The sequence below is a fragment of the Mustela lutreola genome, chromosome 3, assembly GCF_030435805.1.
Source record: "Mustela lutreola isolate mMusLut2 chromosome 3, mMusLut2.pri, whole genome shotgun sequence".
In the NCBI taxonomy this organism is placed as follows: Eukaryota; Metazoa; Chordata; class Mammalia; order Carnivora; family Mustelidae; genus Mustela; species Mustela lutreola.
The window spans coordinates 176,814,529-176,836,924 of record NC_081292.1 but is presented as its reverse complement, the minus strand read 5'-3'; the positions used below and the strand labels follow the sequence as shown (position 1 = coordinate 176,836,924).

The following is a 22,396-nucleotide window of genomic DNA, read 5'->3' as shown; positions in this document are numbered from 1 at the left end:
ATATCAGGGAGATCATATAATAGTTGTCTTTCTCCGATTGACTTATTTCACTAAGCATGATACCCTCTAGTTCCATCCACGTCATCGCAAATGGCAAGATTTCATTTCTTTTGATGGCTGCATAGTATTCCATCGTGTACACACACACACACCCCATCTTCTTTATCCATTCATCTGTTGATGGACATTTAGGTTCTTTCCATAGTTTGGCTATTGTAGACATTGCTGCTATAAACATTTGGGTGCACGTGCCCCTTCGTATCACTACGTTTGTATCTTTAGGGTAAATACCCAGTAGTGCAATTCCTGGGTCATAGGGTAGTTCTGTTTTCAACTTTTTGAGGAACCTCCGTGCTGTTTTCCAGAGCTTGCGTTCCCATTGAATGTTATTTTTAAAATCAAAGGGCTCACATCTACCAAGAAGTGTTTTGGGGTTGTGATTTGCAAGGAAAATATCAGAGGCTTGGGATCTCCAACTTAAGAAGCAGTGATGTTTCCTCCACCATCGTAATAAATGATCACTAAGTATTTAGAGAAATCAGCTTTTCAGCAAGGTGCTTTATGGCTGTGCATAGGGGCGGCACTGGGTGCCCACATATTCTGAGAAACTCAGAGTGTGTAAGAAGCAAACAACAATTATATGTATTTGTTCACATTGGTCTTTTTTCTTAGCTCTGTAAATGGGACAGATCCCGGAGATCTATGGAAAGGATGGGGCTCTGGTGTGCAATTTTCCAGGCTATCAGTCTCCACTGAGCAACAGTACAGAACAAGGAGCAGCACCCTTGGCCAAGGGCTCTGCTACTTGCTTCTGGGACTTCAGGCTAGTTGCTGAATAACAAGAATTCTTACATCCACTTGCATCTAGTGTCAAGATACCATTTATCATTTTACAAAGTCTTGTTTAATAATCCCCATGACACCGTGAAGTGGGTAAGGCAAGTATTTTCTCTCCGTTACAGACAAGGGGCCGGGGATCAGAAACTAAATGATTTACGGTAGACTTCAGCTCAGCCAGCTCCTCGGGGAAGGGGCCCTCAGGCCTAGAAGTTGGATGTACAGGTGTGATTCTCGTTACTGTTTTCTCCTCGACCTTATGTTCCCACTTCATGTTGACAAGCTTAATGTCGAATTTCCTCAGAGTTGCCACTAAGGTTAATCTCTCCTTTGAAATGCTATTTGTGAATCTTAACCGTTTGAACAGGAACTTTGGAATCAAACTTGGGTCAGCCTAGTCCAGTGGTTCTCAATGTGGGGTCCCCAACCAGCTGCTTTAGCATCACCTGGGAGCTGGCTAGAAATGGAAATTCTTGGGGCTTGTGCTAGATCTATCAAACCAGAAATCCTAAGGGTAGGGCCCATTCATTTGGGTTTTAAAAGTCCTCCGGGTGATTTCGAGGCCTTCTCAAGTTTGGGTTTACCGATTTGGCCTATTCAGACTCAAGCTGACATACTCAGGACAATGAGGTGCTGACCATAACCATTTTAGTGACATCTCTAAGTTGGGTTTGTACCCACTTTGATCAGCAACCTTTCCCAAAAAGCTGTTAGGTCAAAGTGGGCAAAGTGTGCAAAGGCACAGTGGACGTTTGGACTGCGTATCTCTTTGCTGATGTAGCTGTCCTGGGTCTTGTGGAACATTTAGCAGCATCCCCGACCTTTACTTGTTAGATGCCAGGAGCCATCCCTGCTGGAATGGTGACAGTCAAAAATGTCTGAAGACATTGATCAATGTCTCTCGGGGAGCAAAACTGTCCCCACTTTGGTTGGCAACCAGTGCCCAGGGCATTTGTTCTTCCTCCTCCATCTCACGGTGCCTCCCTTTGAGCAAAGTACGCAGTACCCTGACTGGAAAAGCCACCACCTTCTGAGCCTTCCTTTTGGCTATGATTTCAGGAAAAGTATATAAAGAGGAGACCCAGATTATTGAAAAATTTTGTGGCTGTGCATGAAAAATCAGTCAGGAGTGAGAGTTAGACAGTAAAGCTAAGAAAACATTGACAGCTCTTAGGCTCCTGGCAACAGTCGACTTTGAAAGAATAGCCAAGGATGGGAGCTTTGGTAGTAGATGAGCTGAAAAGAAAACTGCCAGCTATTAGCGTTTCTGTAGGACATAAATGTTCCAAGCTTTGATGCTACAGAGAATTCTCTGAAGGCCTGTGCAAACAGCACTGTGTGTAAGCCCGAACAGCAAGCACACACAGACATTGAGCCCTGCCTACTGCTGAGCTGGGCTTATAGTATTAGGTAGACATGATCTCTGCTTCCAAATGTCACTGATTTCCTCCTTGAAGACATTTGCTTCTTATAAATAACCTTTGAAATAACCTCTGAATTTATTTCTAGGCACTGCTCATTTAAATTCATTATCCTCAGTCAAAGAGATTGCAGTTACATTAAAATACAGATGAAAAAAACCCCATCAGAGCCCACTTTAAGTGAGCTGGCTGGTGACAATGCCCCCCTTCAGTCTCTGCTCTGCTATTTAGTTGCCCCCCGTCCCCTCTTTCCCTTCACCGTTCAATCTCTCTGGGTCCTCCCTTTTGAGAAAACTATATCATATCATCATGACCTCCCACCCCATGCACATGTGAGCTCCAACTTCTTCTCAGAGATCCCCACATGTATGCATTTTTGGTGGGAAGGACCTTATCAGAAAAAATATCTTGAAAGAACAAAGATAGCTTTGCAGATGTGGGAATGTTAGCCAGCAGTATGAGAGAAAAACCACTCTGGGGTCAGGGAAAACATGACCAGCACTTCTGGAACCATGGATAGACAAATTCCTCTAGTGTCATTTGGTAACTAAGGCCAGCCTCTCACTTCTGTCTCTTATGGTTTCTATGGTCTCCGATAGTCTCTGGGTGCTGAGTGGGTTTTGCCTGGCTCAACTTCCCTCTCTCTCTTGGAGGAAGAATCTTAGCATACTCTCTGCTTTATATCAAAAGTCGGTAAACTGTGGCTTGGCCCTGACTACAAACGTGTATTTGGGGCAGACATGATAGCAGGGGACCATGCACAGAAGTACTGGCCTTGAAGCCACTGAGGGCCCTCACAGATTCCCGTCACCTCTGCTGGATCCAAGAGCCTTTTCTTTGCTTTCTTGTAGGTAACTTTCAAACTGACCAAATACAAATGTTTAATTAGCTTGGATAGACCAGTTTCATCCCACTTTATAAGGTGACCTATAGTATTTCTGGTGATAGTTTTGACTCGTAGGCATTTATAGATTTTTCTAGAAGTCACTTCCTCTTAGTTTCCTTCACTCTTACAAACACTACCCCACCCCACCATAGCCACACTCACAGGAACAATTCTGTAAGCAGTATTTGCAAAAATCTTTGACCATCTTTCTATATAGTGGCACACCAGGTTGTAGCATTGACAGAAACATAGCTGACATTTGCAGGACGCTTGGTATAAGAGCAAACGAAAATCCCAATGGGACTGGAAAAGAAATTTGGTCTCCACATCTGCAAAGCTATCTTTGTTCTTTCAAGATATTTTTTCTGACCCCTATCGATTGTCCATCAGGGGGTTTAAGTCAAAATTTGTGTATTTACTTTCCATAATCCTGCTGTTACTCAAAACAAAGGAATGGCAGAAAAAAAAATCTGAATTGTTCTCCCACAGAGCTGTAAGAACAAACATGTCTAGCCATCTACACTTAATGAAATCATAAGTGCCATGGAAAAGAATGATAATCCTTGGCCTTTAAAAATATAATAAACAGATTTTGTTTATTTCATTAGAGAAAAAATAATTGGACTGCTCATTTTGTAAGCCTGTCATGTCAACTTAATGGAATTTTCATTTCATCTTTCTGGTATGACTGATTTCCAAAATTTTTTGGATAGGTGGACTGCTTGCTTTGTTCCTCTTATAAGGGATACTTTTTTGGGGGCTGACTTTTGCTGGTTTCCCCAACAGTCTATAGAACTCATGAATTGTCATGAATTGAATTCCCCCATGATGGTTGCTGTGTGTGTTTATTAGTAGTATTGAAACAAGGACTTCCCTTAAGAAGCAACTGAAAACCACACAGTAAATAGGGAAATATGCTGCCCAGATAAGGAAATGAATGCTTTGCAGCAGAGCTTTGCTAAGAATCCAGGGGGAAGAGCAGCTCTAACTCCAACTCCAAGACTATTGATGACTAGTGACACCAACACCGAAATAAAAAGTTTCACTCACTCAGCTGCACACTTACATCGAAGTCCACATTGCACTTAAGTTTTTACAGTTGTTTTCCTCATAGATTAGAGTTTCCTCCTTTTCTTTCAAACAGGAGTTGTCTCATTCACCAGTAACCAGTAATGAATCATAAAATAAGACAATAGATTCCTATTTTATTTTCTTATTAAAAGTATGATAAATAATGTATTGCCCATTTTAAAGATGAAATGGGGACCGGTGTTGACCATGTTCTCAAATCCCCAGATTTTGTTGAGGTCAAAAAAGCAGGATGGGGTCATGCAGCCGGTATCTGGGTATGTAGATAAGCAGTTTCCTCACCTCCAAATCATGGGGTTTGAACTCACACGATGCAAAGCTTTTCAACCCTGGCTACCCATTGTAAGACCCTGGAGCACTTTTTAAACACCAGTGCCCAGTAACAAATAATAGATCTCTCTGGGGATGAATCCTGACACAACCATTATTTAAAGCTCTCCAGGTGAATCCAATGTGAAGCCAGGTTTGAAAATTGCCAACTCAGGTCCATTTCCCCAAAGGATGCCCATAGCTCTATGAGATCCTCAGCAACACAGTTTGGGAAACTAAACGGTGAAAGCTTCTTGGATGGTCACAGCACACATTTGCATGCTGTTCATCCTGGTGACCTGCAGGTAAGAAACCTGTTGAACTATCTTTAACTTGACTATTGATAATGACATAAGTTTTCTTAGAACTCTTTTAATTGACATAGTGCTCAATAGAGGGGCTTCTATTTGTCCGTGCACTTTAAGAAAACAGAGAATTAAATTCTCTTGGGACATAGGATAGCTTCTAGCTCTGAGTTTCATTTCCATTCTCTTCTGTTCCTTTCTAAACCATTCAACATGTGATGTTGTCCCAAAGGTATCCCTTTGATGACTTACAACACAAAGATTCTTGTTTGACTCCTTTAACAGCAGCACAGAAAACCTAAAATCAGTATCTTTTGAAGAAAAATGTTCAAAGCATCTCCATGGATAGCGCTTTGGAGCATTGATCTCCGATGCTTGTTGTTAAATGAGGGGAGAGATAAGTTTCAAGGAAGACTGGGGATTTACCTTGTAGATGTAAATACATCTCCTTGACTTTCTTTGCAAATTAAATTTTGTAAGTAGTACCTACTGTTCTATAGTGAAGTCTGCTGGGTGAAAGAAATGTCAAGTAGACAAAGGAAGGCTTGTTGCTTGGATTTGATAATCCCAAACCAGGATTACCTATCCAGGGACTTAAAGGGGAGTTTATGCAGGGTTTACTCTGTCAGGCCAGTATGGGAGCTGATAGGACACAGGTAACCAATTATGTAAATTAAAATCCTGTTATTCCTTTGTCTTCTCTTAAATTTGTACTTGCCAACCTTTGTCCTAAAGTTCACTGTCAGCTAAAATAACCTTGAATACATCTAAATACTTGCCTAATGAGTCACATGATGTGTTACTGTTAAGAAGTGTGGAGTCTCAAATTTGCCTACCTGGAACAACACTCTTTTGACTGCTTTTATTTGTTTGGTCCATTATTTAACCACTACTTTTTGAAAGTATTCATGTTCTAAGTAATGCACAAGATGCTGGGATCAGAGTGAAGATCAAGATGGACAAGTCTGAGAGTCTTTGAATGTGATCCAGTACATCCAACATCCTTTCTAATGATGCCCAAAGAGTTCTTAACACAGAACTTTAAAGACCAAAGAAAGAAGTTTTAAATAAAATTGCTACACTACAGAAGGAATACTGAAAATAATTTATTGCCTATAGCATAATTATATAAGCAACAGTAACATATTCTATAACATTCAATGAAAAGATCAGATTTCAATCAACTTGCTCTCCAAAGAGCTAGAGAAGTCCTTAGCTAGGCTATGGTCATAGGAAATGTCCCATTGTCAATTATACCCATATCTGCTTCCTTAGGTATCCCGGTCCTACCCTCCTTTACTATGAACACATCTTATTTTGTGTTGAACACCATCACTACACCTGTCCGTATTAAAACATTTTCTTTTTTTTGGTTATGGATTTTAACTCAGTTCCTTAAGTGTCTGAGTTTGTAATTTCTTGAAATTCATACTTAATTATAGAATCAGCACTAAATGTATTTCTATAGTTTTTATTACAATTATTTGTCTTTGGTAGGAACTTAGTAAATTTCTCTGTTGTCCAGTGCATATACTGCAAAGTTGTCTGCTACAGATGGCTTCTCTCCAGTGGTTTGACTGGGGTTCTTTATCATGAAGTTAGTGATGCTTCAAGTCATGAGAGATGCTGATGGCTTCAACTTCTGGCAGGAGACAGTTCCAGTCACGTATGGTCTCAGAAATTCTCCTCTTTTCTATGAAATTCATAGATTCTATGTCACTTCCTCTACAGCAACAAAAGATTTTGCAGGCTACAAAAGTTCATGATTTAACCATTTACTCTATTTTTATTATACATTGTAGGCATATTCTCAAGTAGTAAAAATTGAGAGGGCACCTGGGTGGCTCAGTGGGTTAAGCCGCTGCCTTTGGCTCAGGTCATGATCTCAGGGTCCTGGGATCAAGTCCCACATCAGGCTCTCTGCTCAGAAGGAAGCCTGCTTCCCTCTCTCTCTCTCTCTGCCTGCCTCTCTGCCTGCTTGTGGTCTCTGTCTGTCAAATAAATAAATAAAATCTTAAAAAAAAAAATTGGGAAAGCTTGGGATGCCTGGGTGGCTCAGTTGGTTAGGCGTTTGTCTTCAACTCAGGTCATGATCCGAGGATCCTGGGATTGAGCCTTGCCTTGGGCTCCCCACTCAGATTGGGGGTGTGCTCCTCCCTCGATCAGTTCATGCTTTCTCTCAATCTCTCTCAAATAAATAAATAAAATCTTTAAAAAAAATTGGGAAAGCTCTAACTTGTCTGGCTGTGGTAAAGGACATGATGGACAGAAATAGTGGAGAAGGTAGTGGTATGGACTAAAAAGATTTGGGTTGACTCTAGGGCCTGTGTGGAGCAGGTAAATGGCAGTGTATGTCCCTGAGTAGTTAAGCCAGGAGAAGGTGCATGTGCCCATCACGTGTTGGCTTGTTCATGGTGCAAAGGCCTGGTGGGTGATAGGAAGAGTAATGTCCCTATGATGCCCACAGGTTACAGTGACTATTCCTCTGCTTATGATTTTGAGAAATACCTATGTCAAGGTCATCAGAGGCAATGCTGTTTTAACCAGGCCATCTTGTCCAGCATATCTATATTCTAAGATTCTGTACTTGGAATTATTTTTTTTTTTCTTAAAAAAAAAAAAAAATCCCCATGTTCCATGAGTTTTAAAACTATGCATAAGGTCTGGGGATAGGCAGGCCTGGTTCAAAACCAACTTAGTTTCCATCTGTGAGGCCTTGGACAAGTAACTTAGACTCCCTACAAGTCATCTTTCCATCTTCAAAACAGGGACAATAATAGTCCCTCATTCATAGGGCTGTTTGTATAGGATAGTGCCTTAAACATAGATAGTTATAATTTTATTATTACTATCACTATTATTATGAGTAACTTAATCCATTCACTATGCCAACTCATTAAGTGAAGTATCTGGGATCTTTAATCCTCAGTTCAACTATAAGCCATGCAGCATGATACAAAGATGCAGACTGTCATAGAAGTGGAACATTCTGGAACTGAGTCTACTGGTCAATTTACCATTCAGGTTGTGTTCTTTTATTCATAAAGTGGGTATAAAGAATCACACTATACAAGGGCATTGTGATGAAGATATCACTTGAAAAATACAGGTATTTTGTATAAGATTCTGATAATTTAGATGTTTACTTCCACAATGCATCCTGTCAACTTCCTTGGTGTGGTGTGAAGTAGGGACTTCCACCATAAGCATATTTTTATAGGAACTTTTCTGTTTTGTTTTGAAGCGTGTTTAAAATCCATTCATCAAATATGTATTGGTAAAGAGTGAGGGCACCAGTGCTGGTGTCAGGAAAAATCACAGGCTGGTGCAGGGCCATGAACGAGGAGCTGCAGAGTGATGACTGCTTATGGTCGTGTTTATCTAACATGTACAGTGTGGGTGACAGAAAAATAATGGGAGATTTATACAAAGATGTGGATTTTCATACTTTCTCAAAACAACAGGTAAAGTTGTTTTCCTGAGAGCAGATTCACTCCAGCGTAAGTCCTCGAGATCTCACTTTGGCTTTAGTGCAGGACACTTCCAACGGGTCTATCCCTCTCTTGTTCCCGTTCCCCAACCCCAAGTGTCATTTTGTTGTTGTTGTTGTTGTTAAAGATTTTATTTATTTATTTGTTAGAGTGAGAGAAAAAGCACAGGCAGGCAGAGTGGCAGGCAGAGGCAGAGGGAGAAGCAGGCTCCCCACGGAGCAAGGAGTCTGATGCGGGACTTGATCCCAGGACTCTGGGATCATGACCTGAGGTGAAGGCAGCTGATTAATGGACTGAGCCACCCAGGTGTCCCCCCAACTCCTTTTATTAACTCAGAACTTAGTTCACACCATATCGTGTAACTCTTCTGTTCACAATGGTGTAGAATTTAAATAACTGCCTTTATTGGGAAAAAAGAAACACCTTCATTTGTGGCATTTGCTGGTTCCCCCCATGTAAATATTTCCACTGTGGCTGACCTCAAGCTATCCCCGTAAAGTCACTTTGGAGTTGGAAAGATATGCATATAGGAGGCTCTGCCAAGCCAGTGTCATTGGGTCCAGCATGAACTAGAAAGCTCCCAATGACTTCCCAAGCCACTCAAAGCAAGCTCATAGTATGGCCATAAATCAAGCTCACATTTCCAGTTGCCTCTCTAATCTTACTTCCAATGCTTCTCTTTAGTTTAATTCCTTGTTATTGTTATTTAATTTGTAAAATGGAGGTGTATTTGCAGCAACACATCACATAAAATGTATGATAACATTCAGTACTCTTCAGAAGAAAAAACAGTTTATAAATCCAAGTTGGTGGGAACACAGGCAGTTCCCCTAATGTGAGGGAATGTGACCCATAGGTCATCGACTTTCATTGAGCTGGACATATTACTCATTGACTGTGTCTCCCCACAAAACTGGATGTGAACCAAAGTTTCTGTCACCTGATTTACTGTGAATAGTCTCTAGCTCTGTAGGGAAATGGGAAGTACTAGTTTGCTTGACTTTGAGAGTGACTTGAAAAGGCAAGAATGAATCAGTTGCCATAATGCATTCGGTCACATCAAATCCTGCCCATCGTGTGAATTCAGTCACTAATGCTTTACTCAGAGGTGACCAGTTCTGCTGGATTTCTCTTCTCGTCCCAATTAGCCATTCCTTTCTGCTTCAGAGCCTGCTTCTGTCTTATGAAGGAAGAGATCAGATATCAAGATATAAAATTCCATTCCTTCCAGAAAACTGGGTCCTACAGAGAGTAAAAGAGGTTTGCAAGAAATGATTTGCAAATAGGCATTCCACATGTATTTGTCAAGGTATGAATTTGTTGTTTTGCTTTATTCTGAAATTGGTGGTATTGTCTAAGGGAATATTATTTTCTATTCCTCTTCATTATGCTTTGAGGAGGTTGAGGTGGAGTGGGAAGAAGGGTGGAATAGTTTGATTTCTGTTTGTAGAGCTTGCGTACACAATGCAATTGCATTTTCACCTCCATCCTTACGGGACAGTCCTCTTTGCCTGGATTTTACAAAGATGTTCAATGTAACACAAAAGAAAACTATGGAACTTATTTATATCTGTATTTCTTATACTATTATTAGTAAAAACTAATAATACCAACCAAAAACAATGCAATAACTTCATCTAAATTCATTAAGGTTGGTCAAAAAAATTCAAAGCACTGTATTGATTATCATGCAGAATTCAAGTGATAGTGTTCATGTAAGCTCTTCATTGTATAATGTTTACATGTGCTTATTTTGATCATCTTTAAGGAAATATTTATAGATCAATTATTCTCTTAAAACAGTCTCCTAAATGTTCAGGACTGCATGAGGGCTTATTAAACATAAAACACAACACTGATTCCCTCACCACTCTAGGAACTTTTACTTTGTTTGTGAACAAAAAATTAAAATTATGAAATGAGTTAGAGAAATGAAATCTATTCTGTTTGTACTTCTGTGGATTTAAGAAGTAGAAAAGTTTAGAGAAATCAGCTCTCAGAAACAGTGGGGTTTGAAACTTACTGGAGAATGAATTGGTGCTAGCTTTTAAAAGATAGGTAGGACTGGAAGAAATGAGAAGAGTACATTCTGCCAGAAGAATGAATTACTCACTCAGTCCCAGCTGGATGATGTCTTCCCTATTTCTCTCTTCCACATCACTGTTTTCTTCATGGTACCACCTTGATCACATGGCTCCAAGTTTGGGAAAGAGAAATACCATGTTCTCTGTTGAATGACTAGGACCTAGCACTCTGTTTTGACCAAATAGGTCTTCAGTAATTATGAGTTTAACTATTTAATTGGATATCCATTAATTAATCAAGTGTCTGTATTTTTGGTGGAGATCATCAGCAGAGAATGGATATTGGCAAGTGTAGAAGTAGAAAATAAGATGGAATATGTGGGGTGTTGACACATTATAAAATGTTTTTAAATCAAATGCTGTTGTGGCCATTTGAGCAAGGGAATGTCCCCTTAAATGGATCTTAGGGAAACTGACCTGGTGAAGCTAAGGCAAAAAGATGGAGGAGAAGCCACACACCAAACCTTGTTGTTGCTTGGGGTCCCCTTTGCACATGTGGATGACAACATCACCTACTATGACCTTGAACTGACTGACCATGACTCCTCATCTGACATGCCTGCGTTCATCATTTTAACACTGCAGTACAAGGACAAAGGTATTGAGGGTATGTGCCAGGGAGTTGTACTAACGATTTGTCCTGGAATATAAGCTGTGTTCAGAAAGACAATATTTACAGCTATTGAGGAGGAACACAGAAAAGATAAGATTGCAAAACCAGTAGATAGGACGTTCCCAAAAAGCGACAAAAGGGGGCTTGAGCTTAACCAAACAGAGGTAGTGAGTCAGAAAGACAGATGCTGATGGTCAATAATGCAGATGTTTAAGCTGAGGTTGTGGGTGAAGGTATTGAGAATCAAAAGACCCAGGTCGGACCATAGGAGCAGTGGCTGAGATAGGAAGAAATAAAATACCTTGGAGGAGAAGTTTTGGAGAAATTGAGTGGCCAGGGAATGTGTGTATATTTAACACTGTATCATATGGATTCTCAATTTAGTCTAAAACTTATAATATTGCATCCTCCATTTTTGTTTAACTAAATGAGTTATAGTGAAATCTCTTTTGGTGATTTCATCTGGATTCAAATCTGATTATTTTCCAAGACAAACTCTTTAAGAAAAAACTGAAACAGGTGCCCAGAAATGATAGTTTTAAAGGGGGTAAAGTGGTGGTAGGGAACTTTACCAAGAAATCTTTAAGTTAATTACACTTCTTAAATTGTAGCAGTCTTCAGTAAATAAGAAACTCCCTTTTCAATAAGGCAGCCATGAAGTCACATTTCCTTGGTCCTCTTGGATGTGCATAAGAAGAGTTTATTTTAACAAGGTAGAGCTTGAATTTAAATGTGCTCTCCAATAAACTGTAAGCCCTGAGGGGTGTGTGTCTTTTACCAGGGTAAGGCATCATCTCATTGTGCTTTCACATTCAACAAATAACAGATGATAAATATTATAATGAGGCCAACTAAGATACTGCATCCATTGTAATGAGGAAATTGTTTCTTTTTATTTTAAGATGCACTGTGGGCATTGAAACTGTTGCTAATATACTGTGATAATAGCTTCTAATTTGTTATGAATAAAGATGTGTAGGAGAGGATGAGGCTTGATCAAAGACAAATTTTTAACACCGGACCCTGAAGCCCCTAAGGACCGCACCATAAAGCAAATAATCCAAGTACTTGCATTGACACAGAACATTAGATTCAATTATTTCGTCTGAAGGAAACCAATCAGGGAAAGTGAGTCGTTCCCGGAAAGTCACTCCAAGAAAATAGGGAGCCAAGCTTCTGGCCTCTGCTTAGGCCGTCAGCAGCATCTATATTTCACTCTATCACATTATTCCATTTGGGTGCATTAAGTGGTTGTTCAGCCTGTTGGGTATAAACACAGCACATCGGCCACTCCATTTAGAGGGACTAATGCATCCATGAATGAGGATTTGGTTCTTAAGTAGTATCTTTAGCGATTCCCATTTACATGTCACTTGGATTATATGAATGAGGGATGGAAGGTTGGGTTTTAGAACTGCAGGCATTTTTTTTTTACATAGACTTTGAAAATGCCGAGGAGTTCCGTTCTGGGCTTTATCGGTTTGCAAATGTGGTATGTTTAGTAGAAAGATTTGTGAAATGATTTTTGTTGTTATACAGGAAAATATAACCTGACCTTGTTTTACATTCTCATTTGAATCCCACAAACCTCCTGAGGGACCTTGGGTTAAGGTATCACTATCCCATTTCAAAGGCGAATGCCTGTATTTATAAAGGAATTCCCTAGTGGCCATAGGATGCTGTAGGAGCAGAGCTAGAAACAGAATCTCCTGGATAGGGGGGAAAAGCGTGTGTATGCACTGTGTTGTGTATCTCTGTATGTCTGTGTGTGATCTCCAGTGTCTTTTTCTGAAGATGCATAGATTATAAATTTTATCCCCACTTTGTAGGTACTTCCTGGGAAAAAGAGGGTTGAGGGTTTGACTCTTCAGTTGTGGATCTTGAGCTCCGTTCTCTTTAGAAGTTGAGAGTCTCTGGACAACATAATGTCCTTGTTCTCTCTGTTTCACTTTATCTCTTCATTTCCTTCTAAACCAAACTTCTATTAAAAAAAAAAAAAAAAACATATTTTTTAGTCTGCCAGATTTATTTTAGTGAAGCAAAATTTCTAGAGAGTTGTAACCCTTTAATATACCTGGGACTAATTTAAAATAGTTCACTACATATTTCTTTTAATTAACATCTTAGTTAAATTTAAATCCCTAGACATTTACACATTACTTTTTATGTTCATAGAGGCATCCCAGATGTTTTAGGAGAAAAAGGAATGCACAAAGTTTGACCCCCATCCTCAAAAATTCCAGAATCTCGTATTTGTGTATAACAGCTGTAATGTAAGACAGAAAGTAACAAATAATACAAAACAAATTCAAGCTAAGAAGTGAGAGTATATTGATGAAAGGTTCAGGAAGATGTAACATTCAATGTTAAACCAGGTGGACTTGATTTTTTTTTTTTTTTTCTTTTCCCAAATGGCCATGTAGTTTGAAGAGGAAGGGCTCCCAGGAGAGAGAACTATGTGAGTGGGTAATATGACAAAACTGGAAAGGAGGCCGTGTCAGATCATGCAAAGCCTGAATTACCTTACAGAGGAACTGGATTCTATTTTGGGTACACCTAAAGGCTCTAAAGAAGGGAAGTAAGGCATTCCTATTTCTTTTCTGGAAATTTTTTTTTTTTTTTAGGTTAATGATTAGTATAAAGGTAAGTTGAGGTAGAGAATCCAATTAAGAATATCACTTAGTAGTCAAGACTGAAAGTTAATATAAGCCTTCTAGATGGGTTGGAAAACAGGAAATCCAGGGAGAAGAGGAAAGATTTGTTGACCATCTGAACTTACGCATATAAAAAGATACTTGGCGTCAAATCATTTGGAAGGCTTTGTTCTCTATGATTGATAGACTAATGATACTATTGAAGACTAAGTTTCAATAGAGGAACAGAAATGATGCTGAGTTTAACATTGACCTGGAGTATCAAAGGAATTGCCATTTGAAAATATCCAACATTTTAGAGAGAGAGCAAAGATAGTTCTTACAGTGCAGGAGACAGTGGAATATTAGATTTAGAAATCATAGGGGTGCCTCGGTGGCTCCCTTGGTTAAGCATCTGCCTTTGCTTCAGGTCATGATCCCAGAGTCCTGGGCTTGAACCCCACATTGAACTCACTGCTCGGCGGGCCGCCTGCTTCTCCCTCCCCCACCCTCATGCTCTCTCTGTCCCTCTCACTTTTTCTCTCTCAAATAAATAAATAAAATATTTTTTTAAAAAGAAATAATATAAATAGGATAGAACATTCAAGACTTTAAAAATGATATTTTTTTATCAGAGAAATGAGAAATGTGCCAATAGAAGCTTGGCCTATACTGAAACATAAGGGGCAAGAAGTCAGTGAGGATACTAAGCAGGAGCAAGGAAAAAAGATGAAAAATAGGGAAGGATGATTTCAGGGAAGCCAAAGAAAATGGGACATTCCAAAAAGAAGCTGTGGTCAAGAGTAGTGAAAACAGTTCTAAGATCAAGGGGAGAGGCTCAGTCAGTTAAGCATTTGCTTTGGGCTCAGGTCATGATCTTGGGGTACATCTGGCTCCCTGCCCAGTAGGGAGTCTGCTTGTCCCTCTCTTTCTGCCTCTCCCCTCACTTGTGATCCCCCCTCAAATAAATAATAAAATCTCTTTTTTAAAGATTTTATTATTTATTTATTTGCCAGGCAGAAAGGGGGAGAGAGAGAGAGAGTGTGTGGGAGTGAGCGCACCAGCAGGGGGAGCGGCAGGCAGAGGGAGAAGCAGACTCCTTGCTGAACAGGGAGCCTGATGAGGGACTTGATCCCAGGACCCTGGGATCATGACCTGAGCTCAAGGTAGTTGCTTAATTACTGAGGCACCCAGGTATCCCTAAATAAAATCTTTTATAAAACAAGATCAAGAAGAATCTGGATAGAGAAAAAAAAAATCTTCTCAACTATGGAATTAGAATTTTATATTGAAAATTCTAGTGAGAGATTGAGTCAAGAAACCGAGAAAAGCTACATACAGCTAAAGATGTGGAAAACTTCAAAGATGGAAAGGGGAAAGGCAAAGGAGCCTCCTGTTGGAGGGCAAAACTTTTCTCCATGAAACAGACCTGGCAGTGTTCTGCTGAGGACCTAGGTGGGAATTTACAAAAACCAGGATGTCTTGAATCTTTGAAAGAGTCACTATGGAGGTGTGTACCATTTGTAAGTAGAGTATCATCTTCATTTTTAACAAGGGTAACTTTCAGTTGCATTCAGATAATTTAAGAATGTTATTTAGAAAGACATTAGATGATTCTTGGCCTGATATGAAAGATGCAAGAACACTGTATTTTATTCATTGATAGATCCTTTCCACAATTATTCTGTAAATGCATATCTAGAATTTCTTGATCTTTCAAGAATTCATTTTCCCCTTTCACTCCATAACTCTACTTAAACTGCAAAATTTTTCTGCAAGTAGCATTTCACTGTGCTCAAATACTTTGCATCTAGAGGTATTTTCTACAAAGTTTTTGAGATCTCTTTTTGCCCCCAAAATTTATAGGATCATTCCATTATAATATTAAGATGCCATATCAAGAGAAGAGCAAGTTACAAAAGTTTGGGAGGGATGGATACCATACATTTGAGATAGAGCTGACATTAAATCTTTTTCATTAGTCTTCCTTTGCTTGGCAAATCTTGTCATCTCTCCTCCAGAGTTAAATGAATAGGTGGCTATGGACTTGGATGTTTTACAGACTCAGGGAAACTCATCTTTCTGTCTGTGAAATTCATGCCTGAAGTAGCTTTGGATTCTATTAAATCCTTTCTGCCAGTATGGTATTTTCCTAGTTTTGTGCACATTATCAGAAGCTTTCAGAAATGGTGTCAGTGTCACAGATGATGCTTTTGGTGATAACGCAGTGTCATACATGATGATCTGGGCTGGGAGAGTAACTAGGTATCCAACTACTGACATGTACCTTCTCAGAAGAAAACATATTGAAATGGTACAGAAGAGCATGGCATCTGCTGCTTTCTTTAGTGGTCTGGCTCTTTCCTCAATGGAGAATATTTCTTTACATACAATTCCACTAGGAAAATGTGTTCTCCTTCCAGGCTCCTTTTCCAAAGTGCTTTAAGAATGCAATGGCTTAAATAGTTTTCTGTAAGTAAATTAACATTCTGCATTTTTTTTTTTGACCTTATACAATTATACTTCAAGGAAAATTTGATTTTTCTATTGGTCAATGACTATAAAATAACTTCCTCTGAACCAACTATCTTTGAGTCTTGGGTAATTTTGGGGGAAGGTGGGAGGAATGAAACCAACATTTTTTGAGACTTCCCAAGCCTATCCTATGCACCAGGCTCTATACTTGCTCATTTGTTTATAGGATGTAAATTTTGAAGAACTAATATAATTGAGACTGATTAAGCAGAAAGTAAAAAAAAAAAAAAAATAGAGAAATCTTAAAAAGAGAAATACGTAAGCACCTATAAAACTCTTTTTAAAATTTAAGGTTGCAAATACACATTATTTACCAAATTATGCAATAGAGTCTTTTACTTGTGTGCATTTTCCTAATTAGACTTCCATAAAACTTTCATGCTTAAAATGTACCCATTAGTTTCACTTTTTAAATGCAGTTACAATTTCTTCAAAGTGGAGCCAAAATTTAAAAACATATGGAAAAACAAACACAGTTCAGAGTCCTTTTAGATTTAACAGATTTGCCTTAATCTCAGCATATCCAGCTATCCATCTAGACCTTTTTTTTTTTTTTTTTTTTTTTTTTTTAGGAAATCTCCTTTTATTGAGCATCTTCAAAGCAATCAACATAGTTTTTCAACAGAGTTCTCAGAGAAAGTCTCACTAATTTTTCACATTCACATTCCTTTGGTTTACATAATATTTACTTATATAATTATGACAAAAACACCGTTGATAAAAGCAGGTTTGACAGCAAACATAACTGATTCTCATAAGTACACAATTACCATTCAGTGTCCAGAACGTAAGTGTGTGGACATGCTGGAGAGTAAGCCTATTGGCTATGGATATTTAGAATACTATGTCTGTTTATCAAGATATTTTACAAGGTTAAAGAAGAATTAGACATAACCCAGGGATTTGTTAAATTAAAATTAGTTTAGAGGCTTTTACTGTGTTATCTCAGGCAACCAAATTATCTACAAACAATATAACAGGAGGCTATTAGTAACCTCCATTTTGTCCTAACAGTGAAAATAATTATTGAATATTCATAGCTGAGTCTCATAGTGTCCTTTCAGCTTTTTTTTCTCTCCAGTGATAGTTTGAGAAAAAAAAAAAAAAGAGAATGCCTAGCTTAAAAAAAAAAAAATTAAAGAAGAGAACGTTTCTGAAAATACTGAGCAATTTTTCATGGGTCATATCTTCCCCTCCCTTCCATTATCCCTATCTGCTTTCTGCTTGCTGCAAATAATTTAGGTTCTATCCTTCAAGGGGCTCACAGACCAATAGAGGAGATCAAGTTACAGAGGACAAGTCCTGAGTGACATAAAGGAGGTGCTGTGATATGGAGAAGCACAGAACCCCGTGACAGCCCACAAGGGAGGCAAAAAGAAACAAACAAAACAAAACACTGGCTGATGATGGGAACCTCCCTCAAAGAAACCACATCTGAATTAGGTCTTAAAACATGATTTGACCAAAGGAAGAAGTTCAGAGGGACAGCAGTGTGACTGCTAATTGAGGTCATGATTTAACTTGTCTGTCTCCTCAAGACTCATTGCCACACTTGGCACGTGGTTGATCTTGAACTTTACTTTAGACTTAACAATCCAGAACAAAGTGAAGATGAGAACACATTTTATTAGAATAATCTTAAAATCAAAGGGGGAAAAGGTTACAGATGAGACTTGGCATGAGATCCAAATCTTGAAAGACCTTGAGTGTTACATGAAAGTTTGTACTTATAATCTGGAGAAATGGAAGAGCTATCAAAAAGTTTTAATTTAGGGAGTGACATAAGCAAATCTGCATTTACAAGGATAATCTGGCAGCACTGTGGAAAAAGATCAACTAAGAAGCAATTGCATTAATTTAGCCAAGAAATGATGAGCATCTAAACCAAAGCAGGCCAGTGGAGATGGAGAGGAGGGGATTAAGCTGATCCCTGAATTCAAATTATTAACTTTTATAATAAGGACAGGAATTAATAGCGTTTGAGGATCCACAGATTTTTCCTTTTTCCTTTATCATAAATTAAGAAAATGGCCATTCAAGGAAAGGAGGAAATAGTACAGAATATCATTGAAACACACTATCATCCATCCTGATGTTTAAGAAACCTAGGAGTTACTCTCAAACTTTTCCAATCACCTATTTCTCCCTTGATTTTTTTAATAAATATTTACTGGGTGACCTCTTTGGGCTAGACATCGTTCTAGCCTTGGGAAGTAGAAAACAAAGAGTTTTGATCAAGTTCTGCCCAAAGACCTGTTTAATTTTCAGTTTCTCTAGATCCTCAATCAGCACATACATTATCTTCTCCCTGCTTTTCTCCCTTTTCTGATTAAGTTTGACTCACGCTCTGGGTCAGGAGCAAAGCCACTTCCTCCTATGGGACTTCCCAGCCCCTCAGTTGTGGTTAGGGCCTCACGACCTGTTCTTCCACTCCCAGCTCTGTACTTCCTCTCAAAGCACATTTGACCACATGATGCTGAACTCATGTTGCTTCTATAGCCTGTGCTTCCCTGAGGACCCTGACCGCTCTGCTTTGGTCAGTGCCAAAGAGTAGGGGTCCGAATACTTTTTGAATAAATAGCGAGTAGATGAATTGAATGCCTCAACACAGAATTGTTACTTCCTCTGTCAAAATTATCCCAAACCAACTATTATACTTTAAACTGGCACTGAGTTAGCCCCTTCTGCTCAGGAGGTTCAAGGCTATTAAATGTTAACATTTTGTATTTCCAGCTTCCATGCCAAGGTTGAAAAAATGAGCCACATATGGTTAGCTAAACTCATTTGTATAAACTTGGCATGTTCTCAAAGCACATTCAAAGCTTATGTCAGTTTTGAAGACACAAATAAAATATATTTTCTAGAACCTCCCCGTCTTTGGTTGAATTTTTGGAAAAGATCTCCCACGATGTGAAGTTCTGTAAACTATGTTCTAAGTTGAAGCTGAATATCATGATTTGATTTGAATTTTCCATATACCCTCTCTTCTTCAAGCCATGACACTTTAAGGAGTAAAGAAGTCTTATTTATGTACAGGCATAAGAAATATTTTAATTTTAAATTCCAAAGTGCCATAGATAATAACATATGTTAATCTTAAAAGCAGTTGTCATGTCTTAAGTAAAAATAAGTCTCTGAAAGATGTTCCATAGAATGTTCTATGCCTACTTTTTAATAAGCATTATAACTTTGATAAAGGTTAAAAAAATCTCTCTACTCTTGCTCTAACTTCATTTTTATTATTTTTATTTTTAAATTTTATTCATTTATTATTATGTCCTATGCCTTATCATTATGACTAAGTATCAAATTAATAGACAACAATATCAACCTCAAACTTTTGGCAATGAGTACTTTGTGATAAAAATGTTGTATTTGTTTTTCAAGCATATATCCCTAGCCATGATTACCCTAAATCCTAACTTTCATAAGAATCTTAAATTATTATGAAGTTTTATGACAAGTAGCCATAAATTCATTCAATAGATTTGCTGAAATCTCTATTATGCCCAACCAATAATTATGGCAGAAAAAATTAATTATTTTTGTTCTTTTTCCTTCTCTTATGAGCAAATTTCTTTTTTTTTTCTTCCTAATCTGCATTTGGAGGTATGTATTCTGACAATTACTGTCAAAGCCCACTTAGAAAAATAAGCAAATTGCATTGATGTAGTAAGAGTATGTTTCCCTTTATGGTGCAGTGGAGTGGAAACTCATCATTAAGATGTCTATTTTGTATCTGTGTACAGAAAGATTAAAAATTGATACAGAGTTGCCTGGCAAATCAGGAAGGTAGGGAAGGCAAATTAATATTTGTCCAGCTTCTGCTTGTACTGGCCACATTGCTAGGTGACTTTGAAATTTTTATCTTATTTTAATTTCTTATAACAACCTTGTAGAGTACTTCTATCATTTCAAAGATAAAGGTAATTGAGGCTCAGAAAGCATGTGACTCCTACTTCAAAGGACAGAGTTAGTCACTGGTTGATTATGTATCTTATATTCTTTCTGAAGTATCAAATTAGGGGTAGAGTTGAAAAAGTTTAGCAAGGAGAAATAACATATTTGATGCTTAAGAATATCAACTTTAAGTATACCATCTGAAGCAATGGTAATTTCACACCATCTCTTTGGGACAGTTTTTTTTTTTTCCCCTGTTTATTGTGTTTTGTTTTGCTTTGTTTTTCTATAATAATTCATCACAGCAGTTAACAAAAAAGTGTGTAAAGATTCTGTTTTTAACACTTGACCTTGAGATCTAAGAAGAATCAATAAATAGCCAGACACAAGAAATAAATGTCTGAAAAAAAAAATCTCAGAGTTAAGATATTAGGAGCACAAATGTAAAAAATAGATATCACTGAGGATAAGAAGGGCTGAGAATAAATATTTGAGCCCAAGGCAAGAAAGCCATAGATTATGGATTTGAATGAGCAAGCGAGACTCAAAGAAGACATTAAGGGTGTTGGTGAATGAACAATTTGAAAGAATATATGAAAACAATTTTACTGGAACCAAGTTTCCACATCAAAGTATACTGCATGATTAAAAATATATATATATAATATATATATACATATATTTTATATATGTATTTGTGTGTGTGTGTGTGTGTATATATATATATATATATATATATATATATATATATATATATTGCAAACATATAAGGTACTTAATTACCCCCAGTTACAGTGTGAAATAGGAAGAATATTTTTAAGAATATTTTCAAGCAAGAAAGAAGTAGGATACATCCATCTCTTTCTTTGCAATGACGTCACTGCATTTTCTAACTTAAGTTAGCCAATAGCATTTATGTAGTAACTGCTTCATTCTACTGGTTCACTATGGACTTTTTCCCAAGCAAAGATCGAAAGATCCAACTATTATTGGCTTCAACACAGTGGAAGTTAGTGGTTCATCTAACTGAAGGGTCCTAGGATTGATGTAGCTGCAGAGATAACCAGATCCAGGTCTTCCACAATGTCACAGACCTGGTGCAACCAACCTTCCTTCATGGTGCTAAGAGGGATGAGGCAGGTCTGGGATCACACACAGTGCCCAGGGTTTCCTCTGGTTGGACAGACTTGAGGCATTTGTTAGTCCCTACAGTAGTCTTGGTGCCATAGGGAATCTATCTACTGTTTGATTGGTTGGGTCTGAGTGAAAAGGACCATCTCCACACAGGAATTTCCACTCCCAGGAGGAGGAAGAAATCTCTGAGAAGTACAGATGACAAAACTCCACCAAGTTCCCTAACTAAGCCATATCTCTGGCTATCTTCACAGTGGGCTTATTTACTTTATTCGTTTTTCCTTCACAAAATAAATGTGTTTGAGCTCTTACAATGTGCTAGTGACTGTAGCAGGGAGCAAGAAGGCAGGATACCTGCCCTCATGAAGCTTGAGGTGAGTACATATGAACAGCTCCTTGTAATCCTAAAGGTGCAGCGGCACCAGGATGAGTTTCATCTGCCAAAACACATAATTAATGATGCCTCTCAAAATCTGATATTTGGCTGAGGTGTTTTACTGTCAAAATAGAAAAAAAGATGTAATACACTAACCTCTTGGCTTATTTTATGCCCAACGTTTCTTGTATGTAGATTATTTTAGCTGAAAATCATACCTAGAAGAGACCAGTGTTGAAGGAGAAAAGGATGGAGTTTTGGAGCAAGAGACCCTCTGGTGGGGTAGGCAGGATGGTGTCTTCATCATCTGGTCTTGTGTATCTGAAGAGAAGGCAAGAGGGAGGCAGGATCAAACACAAACTTTTTAAGTCATAATTGTAATGAGTCAAGTCTGAATATTAATTTCCTTGTACTCATTCATCATAAAGTGTCTGACATGAAAGATTTAAATAATTAGTGGATGGTTGTAGTCAACTTGCCTACTGGCAAATTTTATTATTTCCTTTAGAGCCATAGCCTTCATCCCTCTTTCAGATTCCCACCCCTCCCCATTTACTTCATGGTTGAATGTCCCCTTTTTTTGATACCCGATAAATATAATTTTTTGAAGAATCAACATCAAAAAATCCAGGTGATTGAGAAGTTTGTGAAGGTAGAAATATGCTAGATTGTGCATCAGTGTTGGAGATGAAGTTTTGAGATCAGGTCCTCAGATTTGTTTCAGAAAAAGTAAAATCCAAGCAACAAACTTCTGGGTGACCCTTCAGTTTGTATTCCAAATTC

The 22,396-nt window shown here is 38.3% G+C and overlaps 1 protein-coding gene across 3 annotated transcripts in view; it reads left to right on the top strand.

The window, feature by feature from the left end:
- NYAP2 (neuronal tyrosine-phosphorylated phosphoinositide-3-kinase adaptor 2) overlaps nt 1-22,396 on the top strand; it is a 255,425-nt gene that overhangs the window by 79,559 nt on the left and 153,470 nt on the right. The window contains exon 1 of one of the 3 annotated variants that reach the window (XM_059167881.1): nt 9,389-9,647. The exons of the other annotated variants lie outside the window; for them this stretch is intronic. Within the exon in view, the coding sequence (XP_059023864.1) occupies nt 9,634-9,647 (14 nt within the window). The 5' untranslated portion in view covers nt 9,389-9,633. Of the gene's footprint in view, nt 1-9,388; nt 9,648-22,396 lie in introns of those variants that run through there. 3 annotated transcript variants of the gene reach the window in all.